At 48.4% G+C, this 25,913-nt stretch overlaps 1 protein-coding gene across 2 annotated transcripts in view; it reads right to left on the reverse strand.

Annotated features, from left to right (window-relative positions):
• NFATC2 (nuclear factor of activated T cells 2) overlaps positions 1–25,913 on the reverse strand; it is a 77,518-nt gene that overhangs the window by 20,263 nt on the left and 31,342 nt on the right. The window contains exons 6-9 of one of the 2 annotated variants that reach the window (XM_040080158.2): positions 24,608–24,748; positions 14,353–14,408; positions 13,738–13,864; positions 11,515–12,207 (exon numbers count right to left, since the gene is read on the reverse strand). In XM_040080158.2, coding sequence (XP_039936092.1) covers positions 11,515–12,207; positions 13,738–13,864; positions 14,353–14,408; positions 24,608–24,748 — 1,017 coding nt within the window. Of the gene's footprint in view, positions 1–11,514; positions 12,208–13,737; positions 13,865–14,352; positions 14,409–24,607; positions 24,749–25,913 lie in introns of those variants that run through there. The other variant, XM_058422735.1, reaches the window with a different exon arrangement.

Genomic DNA, 25,913 nt, shown 5'->3' on the forward strand with positions numbered 1-25,913 from the left:
GGTACTGGCCCCGAGGGCTGCATGGCCCTGGGGAGAGGCTCCCTCCAGCCCCTGCACAGACACTGGTGCCCTGCAGCAGGTCCTGAAAGCAGAGATGTGTTTCTGCACGACAGACTGGAGGAGCATTCAGTGCTGCATCCAAACCAAGACTGCTATCTGATCAGCCCGGGATTCTCTGAAGTCACAATCTTGATCTAAAATTTGCATTCATTTTGAAGAGCTATAAAGTGTAACCAAGTATAAAACAAATGGCCAGAGATTTAATTTCTAAAACAGACACAGCACTCGTTTTGTGTTTTAATAACAGCCTATAAAAACTGTCCTGAAGAAAACCTTGTATAAAAATCAATGGCATTTTTTTAAAAAAGGGAGCATATCTTACAACACCACTAAGTTATTTGAGGGTACGAAGCTGCAGGATGACCTCAGAAGAGCCCTCATGTAACCCAGCCTACCTGGCTGAAAATCAGGGGCTACCTGCTGGAGCCTCAGGTGCTGCACACTTGGGCTCTTTTCCAAGGAAGGAGACAGCACCTCACTCAAAGCAAATGAACAAGGGTGCAGAAGAAATCAGGTAAGAGGAAATCTAATGCAATTTTAAGGAAGAAAGATACACAACCCAAACTACGATTAAAAAATGCAGCTGCTAAAAGTTCCCCTCATATTTACCTCATCCTCATTTAAGCCTGGATCTGCCCGATGCCTGGTGTGTCCAGGCTATTTCCAGCCTTTGCAAACATCAATTTGTACAGAATTACAATGACTTCATCTGCAGTGACTGGAACTGGGGCACTTCCCAATGCTCAGCACAGGGTCCTGCTGAAGGGACCCTCCAGCAGAACAGCCCTGCTGCAGAACTGGGCAGAACTGGGAGCCCACAAGGGGCTGATGAAGGCCCAGCACTGGCTGATCCATCACCCAAGCCTCTGGCCCTGCGGCTGTGGAATCTCCTGGAACTCTGACCTCACCGAAGAACTGACGCTGTGCTGCTCATAATGACAGAGGCTGAGCCCAGGGAGGTTTAACTGTCACAATACTTTCACCACTGACCCCCAGAGCTAGGAAGTGGTTCCCCCTTCTTTGAGTCATTCTCGCTCTTTCCAAAGAAGCTTAGAAACCACCTAAATAAACCAGCACCCATCGAGACACTGCAAATGTCACAGGAGTCATTCATGTGTCTCACTATTTGTCCTACATTTGACTCGATTCATTCACGGCTGATGAAGTCATTCATCATTAAGAAACCAAACCAAACCAAACCACACCACAATTTGGGAATCTTTGACTAGACTCCCCTGGCAGAGCTGATCAGAGGGAATCATTGCAAACTCACACTTTTCCAATTTACTGCTGCTTTTGCCCTCCTTGCAGAGGGTCAGAGCAAGTCACCAGTGAGTGACAGCAGGACCCCGCTGCCGGCAGTTTGCAGGGACATCACCCCACGGCTTGTGCAGGGTCTGTGGTCGTGCAGAGCACAGTGTTTGGTGCACAACCCAGCACCCATGGCCAGGAGCAAGGGACAGCCCCTCCTGACCTTTATTTCTCCACCTGACAATTATCCACGTAGGAAAACTTCCCCTCAGGTGGAAGCCCAGCACTCCAACATCCACAGGCAGAAGTCAGCCATCCTTTTCTCACTGCATCTAGCTTTGATGGCAATCTCACTCTGAAGAAGTAGTGTTTGCTCAGCTGAAGACAGAGTTTTGTTTATATTTTGCAGTGCAAATTTTCCAAATTAAAAATCCACAAAAGGACGCGGCTGGATTAAAAAGGGAACTGTGTGGATTAGGAGAACCTGTGAGAAGATGGGGAGTGCCAGCCTTGTTTGCCACTGGGTCAGTAAGAGCTGCTGTGGTGAAGCCCTTTGATCCGCAGGGCTTTGACTCCAGTTAACAGTAGCTGAAGATTTAACTCTTTTATACCAAACGTTGGCTAAATCCAGCTCCAGACCAAGCTTTCAGTCATTTGCAGACCATTAATCATGCAAATTTATAGGTATCAGCGTTTTAATTCCAGACAGACTGCAGCGTCCCTCGGAGATGTGCACACAAAGGGGAGGATATGAATCCTGGCAAAATTGGGAATACCTGGATTTCAGGTGTCTGTGCAGACCCCTCTCAGAGCGAGGAGCCATCTGTGAAATTCCCAGCTGGATGCACGCCCAGATTCCTGCGCTTGCAAAATTGAAGCGAGGGAACTGGGAGTGATGATTCAGACACAACTGCATTGTTTGTACATTTTAGGTTTCTTCTTGGTAAACGCAGACAAAGTTGCATTGCGGAGTGAGAGTGTGGAGGCCAGCACCTGCCTGGAAATCCAGACTAGGAGCTAACGTGCTGAAGGGAGTTTTATGGTCTCCAAGTCGCTCTTCCCCCAGCCCTGACCCTCCCACTGGCACAGCTCCGGGAGTGCTGCTTGCTTTTCACACCAGAGAGGCTGCAGTGACCTATTAGCTCATCCAGCACCGCTCACAGCCACTGCAGGATTGCCTTGTACATTTGCTTTAAAAACGCCTCTAAGCACTCACTGCATCCAAATGTGAGCGCAGAAGTCTCTTGGAACTGGTGAGGAAACAGCAATAAAATGGTTGGGGCCATAAATAAAATGGGTGTAAGGCCATACCAGCTTCTGCTGGGCAGAACAGCAGCCCTCACTGCTCTGAGTTCTCATATGAAAACTAGCTCAGATGGGAAATTCAGATGATTCATCCTCATTTTCTTAATTTAAAAATTGCCAGGGTTTATCAATAAATACTGAATATAAATTACTGTTATATTTCTGTATGTATAGTTAATTACAAATAAATAATTACATTATTATTTATAAACAAGTTACGAAAAACAGGTGGGGGGAAAAAAAAAGGATTTTAAGCTAATCAATTCTAGGTCCTCATTCTTGTGAGACAGGAGGTCTATACAGACAAAAAGTCCCCCACCAACTACCCCTGCTCCTTGGCAGGACGTGACCTGAGCAGAGAAACCTCTGTTTGTGGCAGTAATGCTGAGAATCCAGGCATTTTTCTGCAGTAGAAAACTTTATAACTGCCTTTCAGTTTGCACCATAAAAAGATTGTAGATCTTTAAGATGGTTCTTCTTGCCAGGCATTTTATTTCACAACAGTTAAAAAAATGTGCAGATGTTTTCCAAACTTTTCCGAGCAGCAAGGCTCGGTGCAGCTGCTCCCAACATTTCGGAGTGCAGCTCCAAAAGGACTCGAGCTGCCTTTTCAAGAGCCATGGCAAGAGGAGCTGAATCCTCCCAATTATTACATCGAGTTTAAGGGGAGAAAAGACCTTTTCCCCACCTCTGCACATTCCTAACGTTAACCCGACCTGTACCAAATGAAACTGTGAGGAGCAGCAATGCCAAACCCAGGCGTTCGGGGTCCGTGAGTCAGGCCTCCAGCAATCATGAGACTGGTTTTTAAATCATGCAATCAACCTCCCGCCCCCAAAGTTGCATCATTTTTGTCTGTCTGAATTTCGAAAGCCCAAAAACATCCAGGTTTCTATTTTCAGCATTCTGCTTTTTTTTTTTTCTTGGATCAGACCTGAAAAGATCAGTAAGAGGAGTCACCTGCACAGGGACTCTTAAATTGCCACTAATACTCCAAGAACTGCAGTGAAATTGCCAAGAATCAGCAAAAGCCTCGAGGTGCCGTGTGGATGGAGCTCGGTCACTGATTAATATTCAATTACACCATGCTCAATTTGAAGAGGAGCTAAAATGGTTTTATCGCCCTCGCTGTTTGTGAGGGCAAGCACACACCTTGCTGCAGGTGCAACACCCCTCAGCAAAGCCTGGTCCTAAAAACGAATCCAGCTCAGTGCATCACCTTAGCTGGGAATTCCTGGCTTTCATTTTGAGGTGGCCAACAGACCAAGCAAGCAGGCTGAGCTCGTGCAGTTACTGCCACATGAAAACCCCTTCTATTTCCCCTTATGTTCATATTTATTCTATCAGCTACTCCAGCTGAGCAGGAACAAACCCCCTGCCCGTGCACAGTCACCCCAGCACAAATCCCTTCTGCTGCTGCTGGTTCCCTGACCTGGCCCGAGCTCTGCTGATTCCAGGCTTTTACACCAGCAGAGCTGTGTCTCTACAAGGGTTTTTACCGTAAGAGCTGTGTTAGCAAAATAAAATAATAATAATAATAAAAAAAAACAACAAAAACCCCAACCACCTTAACCAGCACAGCCCTGTGGTGAGCTGCTGGAGTGTAAAACAAGCCCTGCTCGAGGTTTCCAGAGAGCACTTCTCTGCTTCAACGCAAAATGGAGAATTTAGCACCAGAATGAGTTAATGCCCTTTCCTGCTTTGCACCGTTTTGTTATAAACCATTTTCTGCCTGCACATCTCTCGTCACCAAAGTCCCAGTTTTTAAAAACTGTTGTCAAAACTGTTATGATTTTGACTGCACTGCAGGAATTTCTGTGTGAAGCACCCAGTGTCACTCCCAGCTCGTAGGAAGATCCCTTTTCCTCACACCCTGCCCTTGCTCACACAACAGCTTTGCTGTCCCCAAGAAATGAGGATGTTTCTGGCAGAACCAGTGTCAGTGACCTGCCAGCCATCAATGCTCACTGCTGGAAAGCACCTGCAATTCTTGGACAGACAGAGCAAGAACAGAGCCTGTGGGAAGGCAGAGAAAGGAGACAGGAGCTCTGCCAGTCCCTCCTTTAGAGCAGCATGTTTTAACCACCTACAGCACAGCCGGTGCTGCACCAGCTCCAACACACCTGGGGGGACCTGGAAGTCTGGGATTCCCCAGGAAAGTCACAGTTTTACACAGTTTTACCACTGACTTTTTGCCTCAGCTGGAGCCAAGTCCCTCAAAAGCTTTGATCCCGCTTCACCCATCTGTGAGAGCTGGGGACAAGCCTGTCTGCCTCTTTCTGCAGTGGAATAATTTCAATTCATCACCATTTCTCCGCACTGGAGTGAAAAATGTTATTGTTATTATCCCTTTAAATTGAAAGTGGATTGAAGGAGCAGAAGTAAATGTAGGGTCTATTTTGGCAGATGCCTCCCAACAGATGGGTGTCTATGGTCTCCTTTGTAAGAGCTGTCTGCTGCCTGTGATTCAGACTGTCTAAGGAATGCCATGAGCTTGGAGTAAATGGACAGCAAGTCTGGGAAAGGACTTTATTGTGGTTTAGAAGCTTTCAATTCCCAACTGCACGAACAAGTTCTTTATTTTTTTTTTTTTTTTCAACTAACTCTTTGCCAGTATTTCAAAACTACCATTGAAAATTGCCTGCTGCCTCCCGAAAACAGAGCGCTTTCGGCTGATAACAGCCAGCCTGCAAAGGGGGACGTGCCTCCCACCTCAAACCCCTGGAACTGGGGTTTCTGGACTTGGGGCAGCAGCTCCTGGTGGGAGCCTGCCCAGGGAGGAGGCAGCAGTGCCCACGTGCCCCTGGTGCAGCCCTGGCTCCTAATGGGCTCTGCGTGTTCCTCCACAGGAAACGCTTTGTGACACAACTCGCCTGTGGGCACTTACTGCACCAATTAAAGATTCCTGAGCTCCAGAACAAAGAGGTGCCAGTGGAACGATGGTTTTAATCACTCGATTCATTTTCTTCCTTCCTCTAACTGCTGATTTGGGATGTATGGGTTTTTCTTTTTCTCGCTTTGTTTTGGTTTGCATGCTTTGAGGCAGAAAGGCTGCGGGGGGAAAGGGCAGTCTTCAAATTTGTCTGAACTTCTTAATAGTGAATTGTTTCTAGAGGTGAAGAAGAAGATCAGATGGAGCCTGCTATAATACAAATACTTAATTCTCATTCAGGTATGCAAGTGCAGGGTTTTTTCTGAGAATCCACGTGTGTGTTACTAACACAAATTAATTGTACATGAGGGAAGGATAAGATACTTTTTAATAATGGCAAACTGAAGTACAGGGAAGTTAAATACTTTGCTGAAAGTCCAAGCTCAGACTCAACCCAGACCTTCCTCCTAAAAGTTTGATCTTTCCACTTCCTGCCAACAGACTTCAGGGTTTTGGGAGCAGAACCACATTTTTGTTCTCCTTTTATATTGCTTCTAGAAAAGCAAGACATAGGGCAGGGGCATGGAGATCCTAACACAACACAAACCCACAAGAGCAGTGATCCAAAAATAAAGCTGCAGTGCACCAAGGGAGTGCTGCAAAGTCCCAGCAGAGAACAGAAGATCTGTAATAACGTGAGTCAGAGCTTCAGGAATGAGCCTGATGAATACATAGATTTGCTAGAGCGTTTGAGCAAAATGCTTTGGAGAACTTCAGGCTTCACTCTTAGTCAAACTCTGCCTGAGCAGAAGTGACCACGCCTTCTATGAAAAGTAGTTCTAATTAAAACCAGAGCATGGCTTTTTTAGATGCAAATTGTTGCTCGAGACTGAACCCCAGCCCATTTGGAGGATTCAAATTCAGCCCCGTCTAAAACGCCAGGAAACAAGAACATTTCCCCTCTGCCCTGGCTTGCTATTGACTCTGTGCACGGACACAGGATGAGAGCAGCTACAAATCACCTAAAACACGCCCCTAAATCCAGCACCCTCTGTGCTGTCCGTGCATGGGCTCAAGACATCAACACTCCCTAAGTGTCCAGAGGGAAAGGCAGCTTCTCTCCTGCCCGGCCAGGGCAGTTCCAGTGCTCAGAGCCTTTCCCCATGGACGCCCCGGGCAGCAGGAGCTGCCAGGGCTCAGTGTCACCCCCTCCACCCTGGGGCAGGACGCTCAGGATGTGCCAGCACCGAGCCACAGCCCCCAGGACTCCCCAGCAGCAAGGAGCTCCGTCCTGGAGCAGCGCTCTGGGCTCTGAGAGTCCCAGCAGAGCCCTGCAGGTCCTCCCTGCCCAAGGGGAACAGAGCTGGCCAGGGAAGAAAGCTCGCTCCTTTTCCTTCAGAAAGAAGGGATTTGAATTTCATCTCATGCTACCGTGGGGACAGACTGAGCGTTTTCTCGCTGAGTGAAAGAACACACGAAGGAGATGCAGGGATGTGGCACACCCAGAGCGGTGCTGGAGCAGCAGAAGCGCACAAATGAACACACAGCTTGTCAGGGAGGTGCTGGGTGATGTGCGAGGACCACGCTGCACATCCTGCACAGGCTTTCTAAAGAAATACCTGACGTGTCTGAAGCTTTCTGCGAAATACCTGAGCTCACTGTAAAACATCTGCAGATCAGCAGCCTGATAAACCACTACACATCATCTGCCTTGCTCTTCTCCTCCCCAAAAGAGATTACTGTGCACCAAAAATAATTCAGAGCTGCTGGATCCAGCAGACACTTCGGAGCCTCAGATGTGGTTAAACAGTTGCTATTTCAATAATGACAACCATTTTTCTTTGCAAAGTTCAGCCTGACAGCAGAGCTGAAGAGATCTCAATCGAAGGCAGGCAAGCTGATAACACTCAAGCTACGCAGCCACGACCTGTGCAGGGAACCGAGCCTCGTGTCTGTGTCCCGGGGGGGAACTGGCCCCTTCAGCTGAGCTGCTGCCCCAGGGCTGCTCAGGAGCCCTCTGGCTCTGCAGGAGGAGCACAGGCAGTGCCCCCAGCCCTGCGTGACCCCTCTGGATCCTGCCCCACCAGGGGATTGCAGCCAGTGCTGCAGAGAACTGCTTTTTGAACTGGGTTTCTGCTCTAAAGAGTTAATCTCAGCGCTCTGAGGGTGCTGGAGGAACTACATTCTACTTGTCAAGGTACTTCTGTGGTTCTTTGGGTAACTTTTACCGTCGTGGGCGGTTTGATTATTAATGATATTAAGATGAGCCCTCGGCTGAAATGGGCTGAAACTGTCACCCCGTGGCTTTCACTTGCACTCGAGGCTGATCACTGCTTGGACACCTGATGCATCCTCAAGGATTACTCGGGGTAATCCCTGAGCCACTCCCAAAGTAATCCCAGCAATGAATCCCTGAGGCAGAGGTGTGTAACAAAGGTTTCCCTGTCAATTTTTCATGGACAGTCCCTTCCTCTGGGGATTCTTCACAGTATTTGTTACCAAAAAATCACAGATACATCTATTTTACAGAGAAGTCTGTGTACTAAGGCAGTCGTGTGGCAACGTTGAATTTGCATCAGTCCCTGATCCAAATGCACCCTGTGTGAGTGGGGAGCGGAGCCTTCCTTCCTGTAAGCATGTTTTGTAATCCTGGCTGGTTGGGAAGGGCTGGGAGGCTGCAGGAGGGCACGGCAGGCTGGCCTGGGCACCTCCTCTCTGAGGCTGCAGCAGAAGAGGAGAAGAGGAGCCAACGTCCCCTCCAGGAAAGCAAGAGGCAGGTCTGTACATCTGCAGCAGGGTCAGAAACCAGCTCCAGACCTGCTGAAATTATCACCAGGGGCTGGGGAGGGCACCAGCTGGGCACAAAGCGCTCCTGGCACACGGCAAAACCCGTCTGAGAAGATGGTAAATCCCTGCCATCACCTGCCCTGGGCTGCAGGCTGCTTTGGCTGCACCCAGCCTGGAGAGCCCACAGGCCTGGAATCCTCCTGGAATGCACAGGGGAACAGCTCCTGTCTTTCCAAGGTGCGGGGGGGGCAGATTTAGTGTGCTGAGTTCCCAGTGTTTTGTGCCCTGTGCAGCGGTGAAGGCTCTCAGCAAAACCTAGCCAGGGTCTCAGGAAGGACAAATAATATTTTTATAGCAGGGAAGAGAGGAAAATAGCCAGGGGTCCTGCCAGCAGTGCCATCAGGAAGCTGAGAGGGGTGGAGAGAGCTAACCAAGGTGTCAGCTGTGGGATGCTGTGCTCTGGGCGCTCCCAGGACAGCCCAGTGTGCCCACTCTGAGAGGCACCAGCTCCAGGAACTGCCAGCCTGGGCCCTGTCCCGGTCACTCCAGGAGTTTGTGGCAGGGCTCAGAATAGAAACAAAGCCCAGAACACCAAGGCTGAGTGTTAACCACGAAGGCAGGGGCAAGAGCTGAGGAGAGGAGGCCACAGGAGCAAAGGGACGAAAGCTGGACCGTCAGCAGAACCCTGGAGAAAGGAGAACAAGGCAGAGGGAGGAGGAAGATGGGGGAAGGGAGGAAGAGCAGAGGGAAGTGAGAGACACCAGCAGCGATTGCCCAAGAGCCTGGGCAGCAGCAGCAGCACTTGGCTCGGGCCAAGCCCGCCTGGGGAAGCTCCAGCTCCGTGTCTGTCCGTGAAAATCACAGCAAGGCCTCACAGCTCACTTCATCTCACAAGAGCTTCCTGGATAAAAGGGATTTAAGGGCAAAGCCTCCATAATCCTTTGGGTTTGCTTTCTTTTAATACTGTAGAGCACAAACCCAAACTTTCTAGTCAGGAAAAACATGGCTTTTGTTATGTTCTGAGTCACTTTTGCCCAGCAGCAAACAATGTGGCTTTTCAATTCAAGTCCTGAACATTTCAGAATGAAATGCTTTGCAAAGCCCTAAAGTAAATCACAATTCTCCAAGTCACACTTGCAGCTGATGCAAACTCACTGAGGTCAGTAAAGAGACTGCATCTGCCCCATCCTGCCTGGCCTGCTTTGGGTGGCACGATTGATAAAATAATCTCTGGCTGAAATCAATTCAAGGTGATCCACTCAGCCAAGGAGAAGCCTGGGATTTCTTTATTAATTGCTGCTGTTCTAATTACTTCTTATCAGGGAGGTTGAGTGCACTCTTGGTGAGCTGTGCTGCAGTTGGGTCTCACTGGCCTGATTCAAAACTCAGGAAAATTAACTTTGCAGTCCATCTTGGGAGTTCTTTTAAGTGGACTATGGCTTGAAGTTAACTTTTACGTCAAGATTCTTTCTTTTCTCTTGCTTTTACAAGGTGTGTACCAAGTATTTTTAGAAATGTGGAAGAACCTCTCAGCTTCTCATATTAAAATTACCCTAAATAAGTGTTTAGTTCTCCTGTCAGAAAGATTCTCTCACTTTGTTATCGCGCCCAATTCCCTGAAAGGAAAGTGAATCTCCCAAGTTAACTTTAGGACTCCTAAATTTCCTGCTCAGAGAAGGGAACCAGTAAAAACTCTCCAGGTTTTACTGCAATGGCACCAAAGCTGCATCAACCACTCTGCCAACACAGCCAGCAGAGGAAACCATCCAGACTCTGCCCACAAAGCCAGCGGTGAAGGCTGCACACCATCAGAGCACTCGGGACCCGAGCTGGAGAAAGCAAAGCTTTCACAATTTCACAGCTGCAGGTAAGGGCAGTAAAAATCCCAATCCAATGGGTGCTGCGAGCACATCCTGGTGCACACCCAGGAGATCGAGCCTGCAACTGCCTGCGCTGAGAGGAGAGCAGAGTTTCCATAGGTGACAATCAGGTCTGTGCCTCCTGCACAAGGACATCCCGTATTTACAGCAGTATCTCCAGCAGCATCAACTCTGCTCCCGCTAAAATCAATGTTGGGTTTGCTGCTGCTCTCTGTGATTGCAGTGTCCAGCTGCACTATTAATTATGCATTGATTTCCTCTGCCAGACACATGCTTTAATAAAAGAGCCGATCAACCAGATTGCCAATAGCTGCCTACCTAAGAACAAGCAGGATATGTTCAAAGAAAGCTTTACTCTAACTTCTGTTCATTCCTAAAGGCTAAATCAGCTGGCTCACAACAAAGGAACAGCATTGTTTTACTTATCAATGTCCCACTGTTCATCTAGAACATCTGCAATGGTTTTGCCTGCAGCACTGCCCCTTTCATTGCAGGCCTTGATAGATTGCTCAATGGGCTTTTTTTTTTTTTGGTACAAAATGTACAAGGGCATTTCATGAAGTGGACTTTGCCCTGATATGAAAAAAATATAATAAAATAATTAAGACATGTGTTTCGTTTCAGATCCGCCATTTTCCAAACTGGCAATGGAAATTTTGGCAAAGGGAAACAAAATGGGACCAGCTCAACCTGGCAGCTGAGCCCGTGGCATGGAGAGAGCAGAGAGGTCCCGTGGGTGAGTGGCCAAAGTGCTCTTGCATCTACTGCCGCCTTAAGCTTTATCTTCCGTGTATTCCATGTTCTGCGCTGCCCAGGTGCAGCTCTGAGCTCACACTCAGCGTCACTCAGCTCTCTGCACACAGCAGCGACACAAAACAAATCCTGCTCCTGCTGCACACCAAGGACAACTTTCAGCCCAAAGCACAGACAAGGGTGGCTGGAGGGAGGAACGAGGATGGGAGCTCACAGCCTGGAGCTGGAACCGGACAATTAAACCCCAAAATGCAAATGGACCACAACTGATAAAAGCGTGAGACCTCGTGACTGGTCAGCCATTTTTGGGACCATTCTTAGTCCACCTTGGATGCAGCCCCGACCAGGCTCTTGTCCTGTCCAAGCTGTACCCTAAAGGCCTTTCAATAAATATCTGCATTGTTCTCTGGCTCTGTCCAGTCTCTGTTCCAGCTCAGCCCTCCCAAGGCATCAAAAACACCTAATTAGAGATCCAAATCCAGCCTGAACGCACAGCAAATGTCACCTCCATCAGAGGGGCCCACGCCGAGGAACAGAACGACTGAGAACTCAACCCTTGCCCCCTCCCTCCAACAGAGCAGGCCGTGAGAGGGGCGCAGCACTTACCGTCGTCCAGGTACGCCTGGTCCAGGTTCTGCTCCTGCTTGATGGTCACTCCTGCTGGCAGCACGTCCTTCTGCTCGCTCCCTGGTGGCCCATTCTTGGCTGCCCGCTGGCCCGGGGCCGCCTGCTGCTGGATCACCGTGGGGTACGAGCTGGGGCTGAGCCTCTGCGCCTGGCCGGCCTGGGGCTGGCTGGGTCTCGACACGTTGGGCGTGAAATTCTCACAGCACATGATGTGCTGGAACTCCTGGTGGCTCCCACACCTCAGCTGCTGGTTGGTTGGAGAGTAGTGGATGACGGGAGAGGACTGCTGGTGGCCCGGGGAGGGGTGCAGCACGGCCGGCGCCTGGGCCGGAGAGCCGGCGTGCACCAGCACGGACCTGTGGGCATCTGCGATGGCAACCGGCGTGGCCATCATGTTGGGCTGCTGGTAGCCCAGCTGGCTGGGGCTCAGGCTCTTGCTCCTTTGGTAAATCACAGCTGGGTTCTGCTGGTGGTACCGCGAGTCGGGAGAGGAGAGGCCTGAGCGCAGCTGCTGGCAAGGAGCCATGGTGGCCACGAGGCAGGAAGGGGACTCGGTGGCCATTGTGTGCTGTGAATAGTAAGGCTGTGTTACTGTCCCCAGAGCACTGTGCACTGGATTGCAGATTAGGGCTGGATCATAGTCATCAATGGGCTCTGTTTTGATTGATGGTACTAGAATAAAGCATGCAAAGGACGTTATTCGTAACCAGCTGAGCACAAACAGAGAGGTTTTCCTTGAAGCAATAAGAGATTTAAGCCTTTTACAAGATTTGCGTGTGTAAATTCATATGTCACAAGCACTGAGTCTAATAAACCACCCACAGGCAACCACGGGAAAGATTCTTTAGAGCACTCTGTGCTTAAGAGGTTCTTGAAAAATCTTAAACATACTAACGAACCACAAATTGCTAAAATTGAAAAATTCAACACTTCAGCTCCTGTTTTAATTCATTTAAGGGCCATTGTGGAACACAGACAAAATAAGAAGCCATAGATAGGTGTTTCATGCAGTACTTCCATCTCAAAGGAGACTGGATCAATAGAAATCCCAGGACATAAACAACTCCCCATCTTTCTGTCAAACATTTAACAAGTGACCAAAGGCAGAGCTGAACTACTTTAGAGCTTTTGTCTCTGCTGCACAAGGTTTCCTCAGTGCTGAGGGCTGAAAACCTGTCTTGACACCATCATTTAAAAGATCACGATTTACCAAGAGTTGTGTGAAGCCTGCTGGGGTAAATGATGGTCCTCTACATTTCCAATGACTTTTATTGGTCAAATCTTCCCCAAACTCACTACAGAAACACCATACAATGGAAACCACACAGTGGTCATGCAAAATCCCTGTTTGGAAGTAGAGATCCCTGCTCCTAAGTGCTCTGTCTTAGGGATTGCATTGAGATAGAAATGTGCTTCTCAATACTGTTCTAGAGCAGCACAATTTAGCAACAATAAACCCCTCACATTGGTGATACCCTATAGAGTTCATAAATTCAGGGAGAGGACCAGAAGTTGTCAGGCTGCAGGAGAACAAAACAAGACTCTGAACGAATGTTTGCCTCTCCTTAGAGACAAGTCAAATTAAGACATCATTTGAAGCTTGCATAAAATCTGGTGCTGTTATTTTATGCTTTCTGGTTTCCACAAACACAATACTCTGATTTTCTCACAATATTTTTCTCCCAGCCAAAGCTGAGAAATTCTGGGAATCTCATTAGTAATCCTGTTGCATTTATTGTGACATGGCTCACCAATCCCCCAGAGGAAGAACATCAGAAAAGCATTCATATTTTTCTCAACTAGCCTCATTCTGAAGAATATACATTGCTTGCCTTCCTCCATCCCGAGCCCTTTCCCAGATCTGATGTTTTCTTACTGCTGGACACGTCAGAGAAGGCGACACTCATGGTTTTCAGAGGGTCACATCATGTCCCAGACTGAGCCTGTTCCCACTGAGGCTCTTGGCAAACTTCCACCAAGAGAACGGGGCAGCATCAGCCCATTGCCAAGAGAACAAACAGATAACTGACACCTCAAACTGATGGACATTCCTGGTCATAAAGCACAGGCATTTTTAAAGCGAGTAGCTGAATTAAATTAGCGACATTTAGAGCCTCAAAGAACGGCAAGAAAACAACAGAGCAGAAAATCAAATCCTGCTCATGAAACTGGGCAACAAGTGGCTCTGTCCCTGAGAATTACCTGGGTGGTAGGTGAAATGCTGGGGTTGGCTCCTTTTTCTCTTGCCATTGATGACATAGAAGTTCACCTTCACGGCTGTGCGGATGTGCTTGTTCCTGTACTCGGGTATTTCCACAAAAAGCATGCTCTGAAATAACACAGGGACAACGAGGGGTCAGCAGCTGAGGCTGAGCAGGGGTTTTTGTGTGCAGCTCCCCTTGCTACACCTCCAGGCACAACAAGAGGAATCTCCCTGTTCATCCCTATAGAGAAGGGCTTGAGAAAAAAGGGGCAGATGGTGAAAGACCAGAAGATTTTTGGTACTGGTGAGTTGGCTTCTGTGGACTGTGGTTTCTGTATCCCTCCTGCACTTGGTGCTGTCCTGAACTTGGAGGGAGAAATCTCAGCTACAAATAAAACACACGAGATGGTGACAAATGCAGAAGCACTGCTAATCCCACAGTGCTCGATAAAGGAGCGGGCACTGCAGAATTCCCTCTTTTTGTCAGGATAGCTCAATTATTCTTTGGCAATTCTGCTCTTTCTGCTTCTCAGGTGCTCTTTGGAAGCTCCCCCTTGAACACAACTTGCTGCACAGCAGCTGCAGGAGAGGACACCCAGTGTTTGCATACTTACAGGCTGGCTCTTATCTTTGTCCACCGTTGCCTCCATTTCCCAGATCTGCTGCCCATCTAGAAGAATATCACAGCATTAACCTCACTGTGGGGTTTTTAAAATCATAGAACTTATTAAAAAAAAAATAGAGAGACAAATCAAAGGCATTAAGCAGCAAAGCTCTCAAAATGGACTTAATTTCAAGCACCTTCCCAGTCCTAACCAAAAGCAACAGGATTTCATTTTAACTCATCACTGAACGCTCCTCTCGCCAGGAAAGAGCTTACATACATATTAAAATGAAATGTTTATGTAGAAATTAACCAACCTGAGGAATGAAATATTTAGCACAGGTGCAATATCTGCTTTTTACCAGGCCTGAGTGCAGCCAGCCTGACTGGTGGAGAGCATCAGAGAGTCACAGAACTCGTTAATGCCCACACCAGCTCAGCAAACTTTCTGCTGCTTTAAGCCAAGACCACTTGGATTCCCACAGAATGCCACTGACAGCCCTAAAGCCGTGGTAAAGCACCAAATATTCACTGTACTCAGTGCAAAAGCACTTCACTGCACGTGGGACAGCCTCTACCCTGAACCACTGCAAGCTTGGCTGCCCTTACATGCATGCAGCTCGTCTCCATCCTGAGTCACACTAATTTGTGTTTAGAGAGGAAAATAAAATTTGATCCCCCTGTATGGAATAGCACCACAGTAACCCCTGTGCTGTAAGAGTGTATCAGAAGTGACAGGACATTCATTTACAGACTGGCTGCTTCCCCAGCTACAAACATTCCTTAAATATAGAAATGGTTTTTGCAGTGCTTTCCTTATTTTATTTTATTATTTTTTAAAGATTTTAATCTTTACCCCTTTGATTTCCATATTCCATTGAGCCTTTTAGCCAAGCAATTTGCAAAGAAAAGTACTGATGGGGAGAAAAGAATTGCCTCATATCTTTCTGAAAGCTTGCTTTTAAACTGGCCAGGGGACACGTATCCCAGGGACCTGATGGACTGGGAATGCCGCAGCCAGGAGCAATGCTGCTGTCAGCTTTAGGGGGAGCAGCTCTGCCTGCTCTGGGGGCTCCCCAGGCTGGGCAGGACGAGGGGGAAAAAATCTCCTAAACCCAATCCTTCTCACAGGGCTTTTTATTTTTCCCAACTCTTGGAAGTCCTGCAAGAGCTGCTTTTGTCCTCTGTTATTTAAGCACTTCTGCTTCTGGCGAAAAGGGAAATGAAAGAGTATTTTTAAATGCATTTTGCATTTTTTCTGTTGTTGTGCTCTTTGTTCTGTGCTGGCCCCAGACAATGAGCTGACAGATGTGCCGGGCAGCCCTTCCCCAGCTGGGCTGTGGGTCCCTGCGTGCCCCAGCCCCTGGGACAGATCCTCACCTGCCCAGCACCCACACCTGGCACAGCTCTGCTCACAGCTCTGGGGACAGCGGCTTTTCCTGGAGGTCACAGCTCACATCCCTCCCTGGGGGTGGGCTCCTGGGGGTGCTGGTGGGGCAGGGGGCACCCAGCCCTGCTGGGCAAGGAGACAGCCAGGGAACAGCTGGAAGTGTGGCTCCAGCAGGAGATCCCAGGCTTCCAGCTGCTCCTGCTGCAAGGAGGGAACACAGGACAACTCCGAGTTTTTCTCTCTTTTTTGGAGTGTGAAGGTCCCTCCTGTGAGCCAGTTGTGTTTTCTACCCTGGGGCTGGGATGGCCTCAGCAAAGCTGTGTCACCGGAGCCAGCACATCCCAAGGGACTGCTGCAAAGGCACGGAAAATATTCCATTATTTAATGTCACTGAACATAAGCATCCACTTTGGCCAGTGCTATATTCAATCCCCAGCCCTGGTAACGCAGCCAAGTCCTTGCTGCTGCTGAGACAGAAACAGGGAAAGGGGAAGCCAAAATACTGGGGGGTCAATCCAGCAAATCCTTGTCTGATTGCGAGGCAGTAAATGCTCCATGGGGAGATTCCTCTTCTAGGTGACCTTTGAGAAAAGAAACCATCACCGTGTGTGTTAAGGAACATCCCCACACTCCTGAACACCTCAAAGGATAATTTTTTAGAGTTCTCTGAGGAAAAGGGGAGGGAAAAGGAAACAAGAAAATACATCATAAAGTAAGAGCTCTGATAGAGACACACATGAGAGCTGTCTCAGCAACGCCAGATGAAGATGTCCTGACAACAAGGAATATTTGACACTGGTTTTGCTCCAGGCAGAATGTTTTCATCTTTGTTTCTGTTCTGCCAAATTCAAACAGTCTGTGCAGATACAACAGCACTAACTTCACAAAGAAGGTGGAAATCAAAAGGACTTGTTGGTCCAACATGCACGAACTAAAGCAGAAACCAGCCTCCAAGTCATCCGCCACATTCAAGCAGCCTGAGGAACACATGCAACCACAACCACAGGGGATTTGATTTAGTAACTGAGCCACTGAAATTGCACTAAAAGCTGATGAAGCCAAGCATAAAAATCAAATGGTGTTCAGGCTGACTCCAAAGTCTGTGCGGGTCAAAAGTAAGAATGAGAAAAGGCAAACAAGAAGTAAATGCATTTGGGGTTATCATTCCAACCATGATAGATGCTTCTGTTTGGATATATTCCATATTTGTGGCAGCTAAACAGGTTTTTAACAAATCTGTCAGCAGCAGCAATCCCTGTTCTTTGAGCACTGAAGCCCTGTCGAATTTAACCACTCTGCAGTTCACTCCCTGACCTTTATGCTTAAATATGATGATGTGGCTCCATCTGTCTCACTGCTTCACTTTAGCTCGAGACAATCAATATTTGCTTTTCCTTTAACTGCTCTGGATATGCACATTATGGGGAGCTTTTGGCAGGAGGATGAGGGAGGCTGTGAGGAAAATGAAAAATACAACTGCATTCAGAAGTCTCCCTCTCTACTTTAACCTATTCTTTTTCCTGGTAATGAAAAGAAAACTTGTGATTATGCACACTCTGGGAGCTAATGGAGAGCAGGAGGAATAAACTGAGAAGTCTCAGGATCATTTCAGGAAATTCTGAATAGAGAAAACCTGCACCAAACTGTCAACACGCTTATCGCCTTTACATTGTGCAGAAATGCAAAATTTTTTCAGGAGGAAATTAAAGTGGATGTTTGGAGAAAGTCCTCAAGAAAAACGGGGCTCTTATTGTAAGGATGTACTAAAAATCCTTAGGCTGATGTGACAATGGAGCACGGCCCCCAGTACAAATCCTGTCCCACCAAAGCCCTTCCCTGGGATGAGGCGGTGCCTGGGCACCAGAAACCTCTTCAGCTTTGAGCAGGAGCCTGTGCTCAACCCTCCAGAGATCCCTTCTGCCCTTAATCACCCCGTAATTCTGTCACGCCACAAACGGGACAAACAGCTCCTGCTTGGAAACAGAGGAGAATAAACCCCAGCTTGATTAACAACTGAATCTAAAGTCTACGAGTGCAGATAGCTGCTTATTGCATGGAATTAAACCTGCCTCAGCGATGGACAGGACAGAAAACTGCAAAGGATCCCTCAGGAACCCTGTGCCAGGTCCACGTGTGTGGTGCCCTTCAAACTGTACCACCACCACAGGGAATTCAATCCCGGCCTCTGGAAAGGGCAACAGTTGTGCTCAAGATGATAAAATATGCTTGGATTTAGACCCTGAGGTCTTACCAGCCATGGCTGCCTCATGCAATATTTTTACTGTTGTGGTTCCCTGCTCGTTTAATGGTTTGTCTTAGTTGGCAAGTCTTTAACACCACAGGTCAGTGAAATGTTCAGGAAATAGAGATTTTTGTGCTGCTTCAGGGTTATGAGACTTAGCATTAAACCCCGATGAGAGATCTGATTGTGTCAGCACTCTTTGGGGGAATGAATGAGTTGCTGGAAGAAAGTAATTCTACCCTTTCTACCTCAAACTGCGATCATACCAAAAGCCTTGCTTCAAACTGGGGGAAATCAAAACGTCAGTCTGCATTAGGAACATTTGGGGTGATTCTCTGCAGCCCCTCACAGGACTTTTTTTAATTAGCCAATTAAAGGTTTTCTGAACCAGTTACAGCCTTTACACATTATTCAGGATCCCTTACTCATGACTTTGGGGTCAGTAACTAGCAGGGAAACAAACTTACTGCTTTATTTGAACAAGCATGACTGATGGACTGAGAGGCTCAGGAAATGTTCTTTGCAGCTCTCTGCAGCTGAAGACTAAATATACTATTGTGCTGATTCTGGATGGGATTCCACGCCTGCTTGTGATTTTAGGCCTGCAAATGTACATTGCTTTTCAGTCAAGCATTACACAAATTACTTCATGAACAACCTGTTACTGGCTCCCCAAAGAAACCCAGCCTGGTGACCAGAGGGGCAGGGCTGTGACTGCACAGTTCTGCACAGTTCCCCCTGCAATTCCTGCAGGGAATTGCCCCCACTCACTCTGTTTCTTGGAAGGTCTTCCAAAAAAGCACAACAATTATCAGTCAGCTTTTATCAGTAGATGACAGACGTCTCTGGAGAGCAAAGAAGGGTTTTTAGAGCCACCCTGAGAAGAAAAGGAGTGCAGCAAATGGATTCCAGAAGGACAGAACCACTCTGGGAAGCAGAAACCTTACAGGGAACCCTCACTCAGAATCTCTGCTGCTCTGGACAAATTCCAGACAAATTCAGGGACAAATTCTGATTTCAGCTGGGAAGTTACTCTGCTTCAGGTCAGCACAGGATTGCTCAGCAGCTGGTCCCGAGCAGCTGTCTCCTTCTAAGCTCTTGCCTCAAAATAATTTTCAAACTTTACAGCAAACACAGCATGAATGTATTTAAAACTCATGAAAATGAGAACTATTAAATTCATTCCTGAGCTTCATTTTCATGGATTTCTTTTTCTTTCTGAAGCAAGACTGCCCACTGCAGTTAATGGAGCTGTGTTTGTTACGGGCAGAGGCCAGTGCCTGCAATGCACTGAGGACAGAAGTTTGAGTCACCGAGGCCAAAGACACAAGGCAAGGTCTGGGAGGTAAAAGGGCAATGGATTAGTCATCCACCAGCCAGCCCAGCCCCAAATCTGACATTTTGCACAGCGTGAACAAGTCTAGAGGAGGTTTCTCCCCATCTATTGTTGCGGAATTCAGTTCACATTAAAATAAAACATAAATACAGTAGTCGAAGGGTGAAGCAGGAGGAGCAGTATTTCATTCCAGAGCTCTTCCAGATGATTCCTCCTGCCAATTCAACAGAATAGATTTGTTGTTTTTTTCAAGATTATAAGTGTGTGTTTGTGTGTGTGTGTGTGTGTGTGCAAATTATTAAACAAAAGCTTCTCTCAAAATAAAACCACTGGGAACCTCCATGTAATAAAATGAGTCACACCAGGATGCGATGACTAAGTGGGAGAACAGGGAATTCCACTCCCCATGCCAGCTTTCTTCATGATCAATTTTCTGTCAACAGGTGATGGGAGCTTGCCTCTGCCCTTTGTTTATGCCAAGAATTATGATTATTTTTTAATATTCTCCCTAAACAATTAAGCTGAATAATCAGGACCAGGCACGCTTCCATCAGGCGCCCCCATAGTAAACAGCGAGCCAGGGAATCCAGGCCAGTAGTGGCTGCCTGTGTTAATAAGGATTTACCAGCTGTAAAATTCCAAAATCTTGTGTCATGCGGGGAAACCTTCCAAAACACTGGATTCCACCCTGTCTCGCTGAGTCTCTAACAGCTATGGCAACTCCGTTTCTGCAGCCACACTCTTCTGCATTTTTCTCTGTGTGAGCCTTAGATTTTTTCCTGTTTTGCAGTGTTTTTCTGGAATCCCCGGCCAGGCGATTTCCCTGTAGGATTACAAGAACACCTGGGGCAGGCAGCAAATTCCAGCCAGGGGGAAACCTCTGGGGAGAAAGCTTTGCTGGCTTTCAGCAGCTACAGCAGCAAGGAAAGGCACAAGGTGCCCCATTACCCTGAAACGTTCTAATTTGCACAGCAGAACCAGGCAAACCGGTGCTCCTGATTAATACTCGTTACCCCCACATTCAATATTTAAAGTTGTTTATTTGCTCAAGTAGCAAACATCTCTTTGGAATGAACCTGGGGAAATGCTGGAAGTTTTTTAAAAAGCTTTTTGTCTATTTTATCTTGAATTTGCCTGAGAAAATTGCATCATTACTGTTGCATTATTAAGTTCACAGTTAACTGCTGAAAACAGTTTGCTATTTTCTGCACTCCCCAGGAGTTTTTGGATCACTCGTGAAACTGTCAGACTACAAAAAGGGATTCAGCTCCCTGTCTGGAGCACGGTGAGGAACTGGCCTAGCAGAAAAGGGGAACACTGCTGGAATTTCCTTTCACCTCTCCCACAAAGAGCATGATCCTATCACCAAACCAACACAGCAGCAACCTTCTCCTGACACTAAACGTGCCCTGGTGCCTTCCCACCTCAGTGTCCTGTAGTGCACCGTCCTGCAGCATTCCTGGAATCCCCTGGCATGTTCCGTGCCTTATTTCCAGCACATGGGCTGCAGCATCTTGGGCACTGTGCAGACCAAAGCCTCGAGCCTCAGCCCCACACTGAGCACCAGAGCCTGACCCTGCCCTGGCCGGGGCACGTCCGAGTGCGTCCAGGCACCGCCGCTGGGCTCCGGAGCTGCACAGATCCATTCTGTCACAGGGGCTGTGAACGTCCACACCTGGGCGCCCTGGCAGCTGCCCCCGTCCAAAGGGCACAGGCAGCACCTCCTCTCCTCACCCTGCCTGGCCCAGGCTGGAGATTTACGGTGGAGCCACTCCAAGGATGGACGTTGTGTTTGGGTTGTTCCTCCACCACCCACATTGTCCTAGCGATGATTCACCATGTCCATGTGGCCACCAGAAGAGTTTGGCTGGGGAAATCACAGTCCATTTGCACTTTTCTCCCCGAGAAACACGAACCTTCTCTCTCACTGACAGCAGGGCAGCAGTAACCAGTACACAAATGGGAGTAAACACAATGCAACCAGCATCTGACTTGCAAATTATTACATGACAATTAAAATAAATAAAAGGGGGAATTCCAAATCTCTTCTTTTTTTAACTGAACTGTAAGATCTGGGCCCCAACCAAACATTAACACCCTTGACCTTCACCCTATTCCAAGTCCTTGATAGCTCCAAGACAGCTTTTCAAGCTTTCCCTTCCAGATCAAAATTAAAAGAATACAGTCCAATCTAGTTGCTTCCCCTGACCTACTTTAATTTAGCTGGGCTCAGCTACATGTCTCCAAGTTCAGATCTTCAAACTCTTGTCAGCCAAACTCTGCTTTTGTGTGCTGGGCTTAGGGAATTTGTGAGTTCCCCTGGCTCACAGCAGATACATTTAATGATCTAGCGTGGGCAAGAGATAACAGTAAAAAGAACTCCGAACTCGAAGGACGTGTCTTGATAAAGCTTAGCATTCAGAAAATCGATGCTATTTATGCATGAGCATTTCCAGAGCATTTCCAGAGCGCTGAGCTGCAGCCCCTTCACCCCGTTTCCTGCTGCCGTTTCCTGTCGTGAGCCGGAGCTGGGACTGTCCCAGCCCTGTCCCCAGCCCGCGGCTCGCGTGACACGGGACACTCACTTCCACAGCGACATCCCCCCACAAGTCAGGGGATTGTCCTCCTTTTCCAGGTATTTCTGTGGAAAAAATACACATATCTGCGGTTCTGTGAAAAGGCAAAGCCTGTCCATCGCTGCTCACGGAGCCACGTATTTCTGTGTGTGAGCAGTTCCACGTTGCTCTGCGTTGTTAACGGTGGGTGAGGGATCGTCTACAAGATCCGGATGAAATGGAAAGAGGTTCTGAGTGCTCCCCTGAGGGATGGCAGCTAATTTACAGCTGTGGCCCCAAAGAGCAGCTTCCTCAGTTTAGTGAAGCCCGTGACCAACACCTTCCCAGAACCTGCTTCACCCAGATCCAAGGGACACACGGACTTTGGAGTCTGTGGGACAATGAACAGGAGAAAATCTGGCTGCGCTAAAATACTCGCAGAAAGATTTTTTTTGGGGGGGAAAAAAGAGCCTTGCTGCTCTCACCTTAAACACCAGACACCCAAGCCAAGGAGCTCTGTGGAGGCTGGCGTGCCACAGGCTGTGGGATGGTTACCTGCAGCGCTGCTCTCAGCCCTGCTGTTACCAGCACGGCTCAAACCGGTGGCAAAAGTGGGAAATCCAGCACCACTTGCTAGCACAGACAAGGCCTGTGAGCTGCTAAAATGAAACCCTAAGCAAACCAAGCTTCCCCTGCGAGCTTGCTGCATCTTCCTGCCCTGACAAAGGTGTGATTGTTTCGCAGGGGCAGCGACGCGCTCTGGAAGAGGCACAGCCCGCTGCAGCTGGGCAGAGCTGGGCTGCCATCCGCCCCCAGCGTGGTGGCTGTGGCCCAGCCTGCCCCTGAGCAGCTCATCAGCACCTTCTGCACGGGCTGTGCAGGGCAGGGAGCTGTGGGTGAGCTGCTCCTCCTTCCAGCCAGGCACTGCTCCATCCACACCAGCGGGGCTCACTGCTCTGGGCTCCTGCAGCAATCCCCAGGCAGTGGCAACCACGAGCAGACATCCTAGAGGTGTTTAGAGCTGTCTACAGTGCAGAATGAGGGAGGCTGAAAGCCCCAGGGGCACAAGATGCTGATTTTCAGCTGAGCTGGGACACTCATCAACCTCTGACAAGGCGGGCACAAAGCAATTCTCAGTTTGCTGCACTCAGCCCATGCATGATCCAGCTCAGCTTCTTAACCTTCCTGACCTTAGGACATACCTCTTAAAAAAAGCAATCTTCATTTAAAGGCACCTCAGGGCACCTCTGTCAGAGGTGCTGCTGCGTTATGGAACACAGAGAACCACTCAGTCCCCCAGATAACCCACTGCAAACCACAAATCCCTCTGATTCAGCCCAAGGATTGGACTCTGGACCTCCCATCCTCTGAATTCCCTTTCTGCCAATCATTTATTCGGAGTCCAGCAGACTGAGACTGCCTGCAGAGGCCGAGGGCTGGGGGGGAGGCAGGATATGGAACACCAGCAAGCAAATCCCTGCTCCAGACTGGGCACTGCCGCTGGGATAAGTCCTGTCTCTCCCCTACCAGGAGGTAAAACAAGAGGAAAAAAAACCTGCAGTTTCCCCAGCAGCAAAGAAAAGCTTTAGATTTAGTGTGGAAAATGTTGTTGCTCTTTTTACTTTCTAACATCTCTTCCAGCCAGAGCCTTCTCTGCTCTTATACGGAAATAGGGGCAGGGCATTTGGGATGTTTCCTCGAAATGGCATCAAGAGCTACCTCCTCGGAGCAGATCATCTCCTGTAGCTGCTGCAAAACATTCTTGGGACAGGTGGCACTGCAGGCTGCCAAGATGTTCCCATGGACCTTCCCGAGGCGCTGACACGGTGGAACAGTGGCAGCACAGCGGGAAGGAATTAATCCATGGGCCTGAAAGGAAACAGAGCGTGCCAAAAGAATTCCTCTGACTGCACAGGCTCATCTGAACCTCCACAGCTCCTCAGAGAGCCTTTCATACCTGCAGAAACAGCCTGGCTTGCTGCTGCTGTGGGAGGGAGCTGGGAGCCACAGAATGGGTTTTCCCCCCACGTCACCAGCTGGTGCCCATGCACGTTCATGAATGTACATTCATTTTTGGCTCCATTCTCACTTTTTTCCAGTGGCATTACCCCACAGATCATTCACATGCTGCTCACGTGGGCAAAGCAATCTCTTAAACTCCTTGCAAGTCACCGGATATATCACCTAAGATGCCTCTGCCTCAGTTCGCTGACAGAAAACTTCCAAGCACCAAGTTTTCTTAACAGCACAAAGGAAACACAAAGCTTACAATAAAAAACATGGAAGGAGAAGGGATGGATTCTTGTATCTCATTGCATGTCATAAAAATAATTTGATATAAAAAACACATTATGTTTGTTCTTTCTCCACAGATTTCTAAAGGGAAGAAAACACAATCTTTGCCTGTAGTTCACACCAATAAAAAAATGTTCATTTCAATGATGATTTCTACAGTAGCATTCACTAAACATGAGAGTAAACAAGCACAGAGGAACATGTAGTGCTCATCTCCTTCCTTTGATAGCAAATCCTGTCTCTGCTGGTTCCCAGTGCCTGGATTCTTGTGAAGCAACAACACAAACAGTTGCTCCCAAGTCTGACTTTACTCACGTGGTTTTGCTTACATGAACTTGGGACTGCTCACTTGAGTAGAGTTAATCACGAGCACAAATCTTATGATGAGATTTGGCACTACAGATTTGCCTTATCCCGTTGGGGAAAGTTAGGAAAACCCTTTCTTACCTGACGTTTTTTCTGTGAACACCACCTTGGACTCTGCTGTGAAATTCTGTCCGGTGAGGATCATCTGCTGTCCTCCATAAACCAGGCAGCTGTCAATGTCTTGTCTTTCAACCATTGGAAGCTCATGAGCAGACCTTTGGGCTGTGGACAAATTGCAAACATGAATGAAACCAACTCTGTTTTACCAGGACTTTCCAAATCTTCCCAGAACTATCCACAGATTGATCTTGTCATCGTTACCATCCGCTGACTGCCAAAGCAGCTTCTCCAGGGTGCTAAATTTAGGTCCGAGAGGGAAAAATAAACTTACTCAAGGCATTTTATTTGGAAACATTCAGGAGTTGGCCGAGCGGTTCAGCTGTGCTGGCCCTGCTTCTTGTCCCTGAGAAAGGACAGCCTGGATGAATGAGCTGAAACTTGCCCATGCCTGTTTCCAAGTCAACGGCCAAATTTTCAAGTGCAGGCACACTACAGCCCTAGAGCCCAAAAATTCCACCTGCACAGAGGATTCCACTGAATAACACTGAATTCCTTCAGAGGGGGAAAAAAGTAAAAATGAACCACTTCTCCAAAATCCCAGTGCCTCCCCCAGGACAGGGCCTGGCACAGGGGGTTGCCAACAACAGCTCCATCTCCATCTCCATGTGGCAGCGAGCCCTGGGCTCGCTGGAGGGGCAGCCACGAAGCCCCAGCTGGGATCAGGAGGGGTCACACCAGGACTGCTGCAGCCCAGGGCTTTTCCAAGCACGTTCTGCAGAAGCCTGAACATCTGAGGAGCAGGGCCCAGTGTCACAGACCGAGTCTGTGTCGCAGACTGAGATTATAAAAGGCAAGGGAAGGAAAGGTAGGGTGGGATCCAGATGGACACGGACGTCACCAAGGCTTTCTAAGGTCTTTACTGTTCTTGGCCACGGATTTGGAACGTGACTTTAGCAAGTTATTCTCTCTTTCCCCAGCCAGAAAACCGGGACAGCACCATCTCTGTACCTGCTTTCCTCTGCTCCCATTAAAACGGCCTTTGCACGGTCAGAGGAGCTTTGGAGAGCCCTGGGCACCGTCCCAACTGTTTGCTCTCAGGCGGCGGGAGCCGAAGAAAGCGAAGATGTGAGAACTGTTCCTACAGCACAGACAGCTGGAAAATATCAGGAGCTTCCCTGTGAGCAGACCAGGTGGGCAGCAGCTTGGGGCTGGTGAACTGCGAGTTCATGACCTGCACTCAAACTCCTCCAGATTCATCCACCCCAACTGGAAGGGCCTCCAGAGGATCCTGCTCATCTCTTTCCCAGCTGCCTTGGCTGGAGTTTAG

The sequence above is a fragment of the Hirundo rustica genome, chromosome 16, assembly GCF_015227805.2.
Source record: "Hirundo rustica isolate bHirRus1 chromosome 16, bHirRus1.pri.v3, whole genome shotgun sequence".
NCBI lineage: Eukaryota > Metazoa > Chordata > Aves > Passeriformes > Hirundinidae > Hirundo > Hirundo rustica.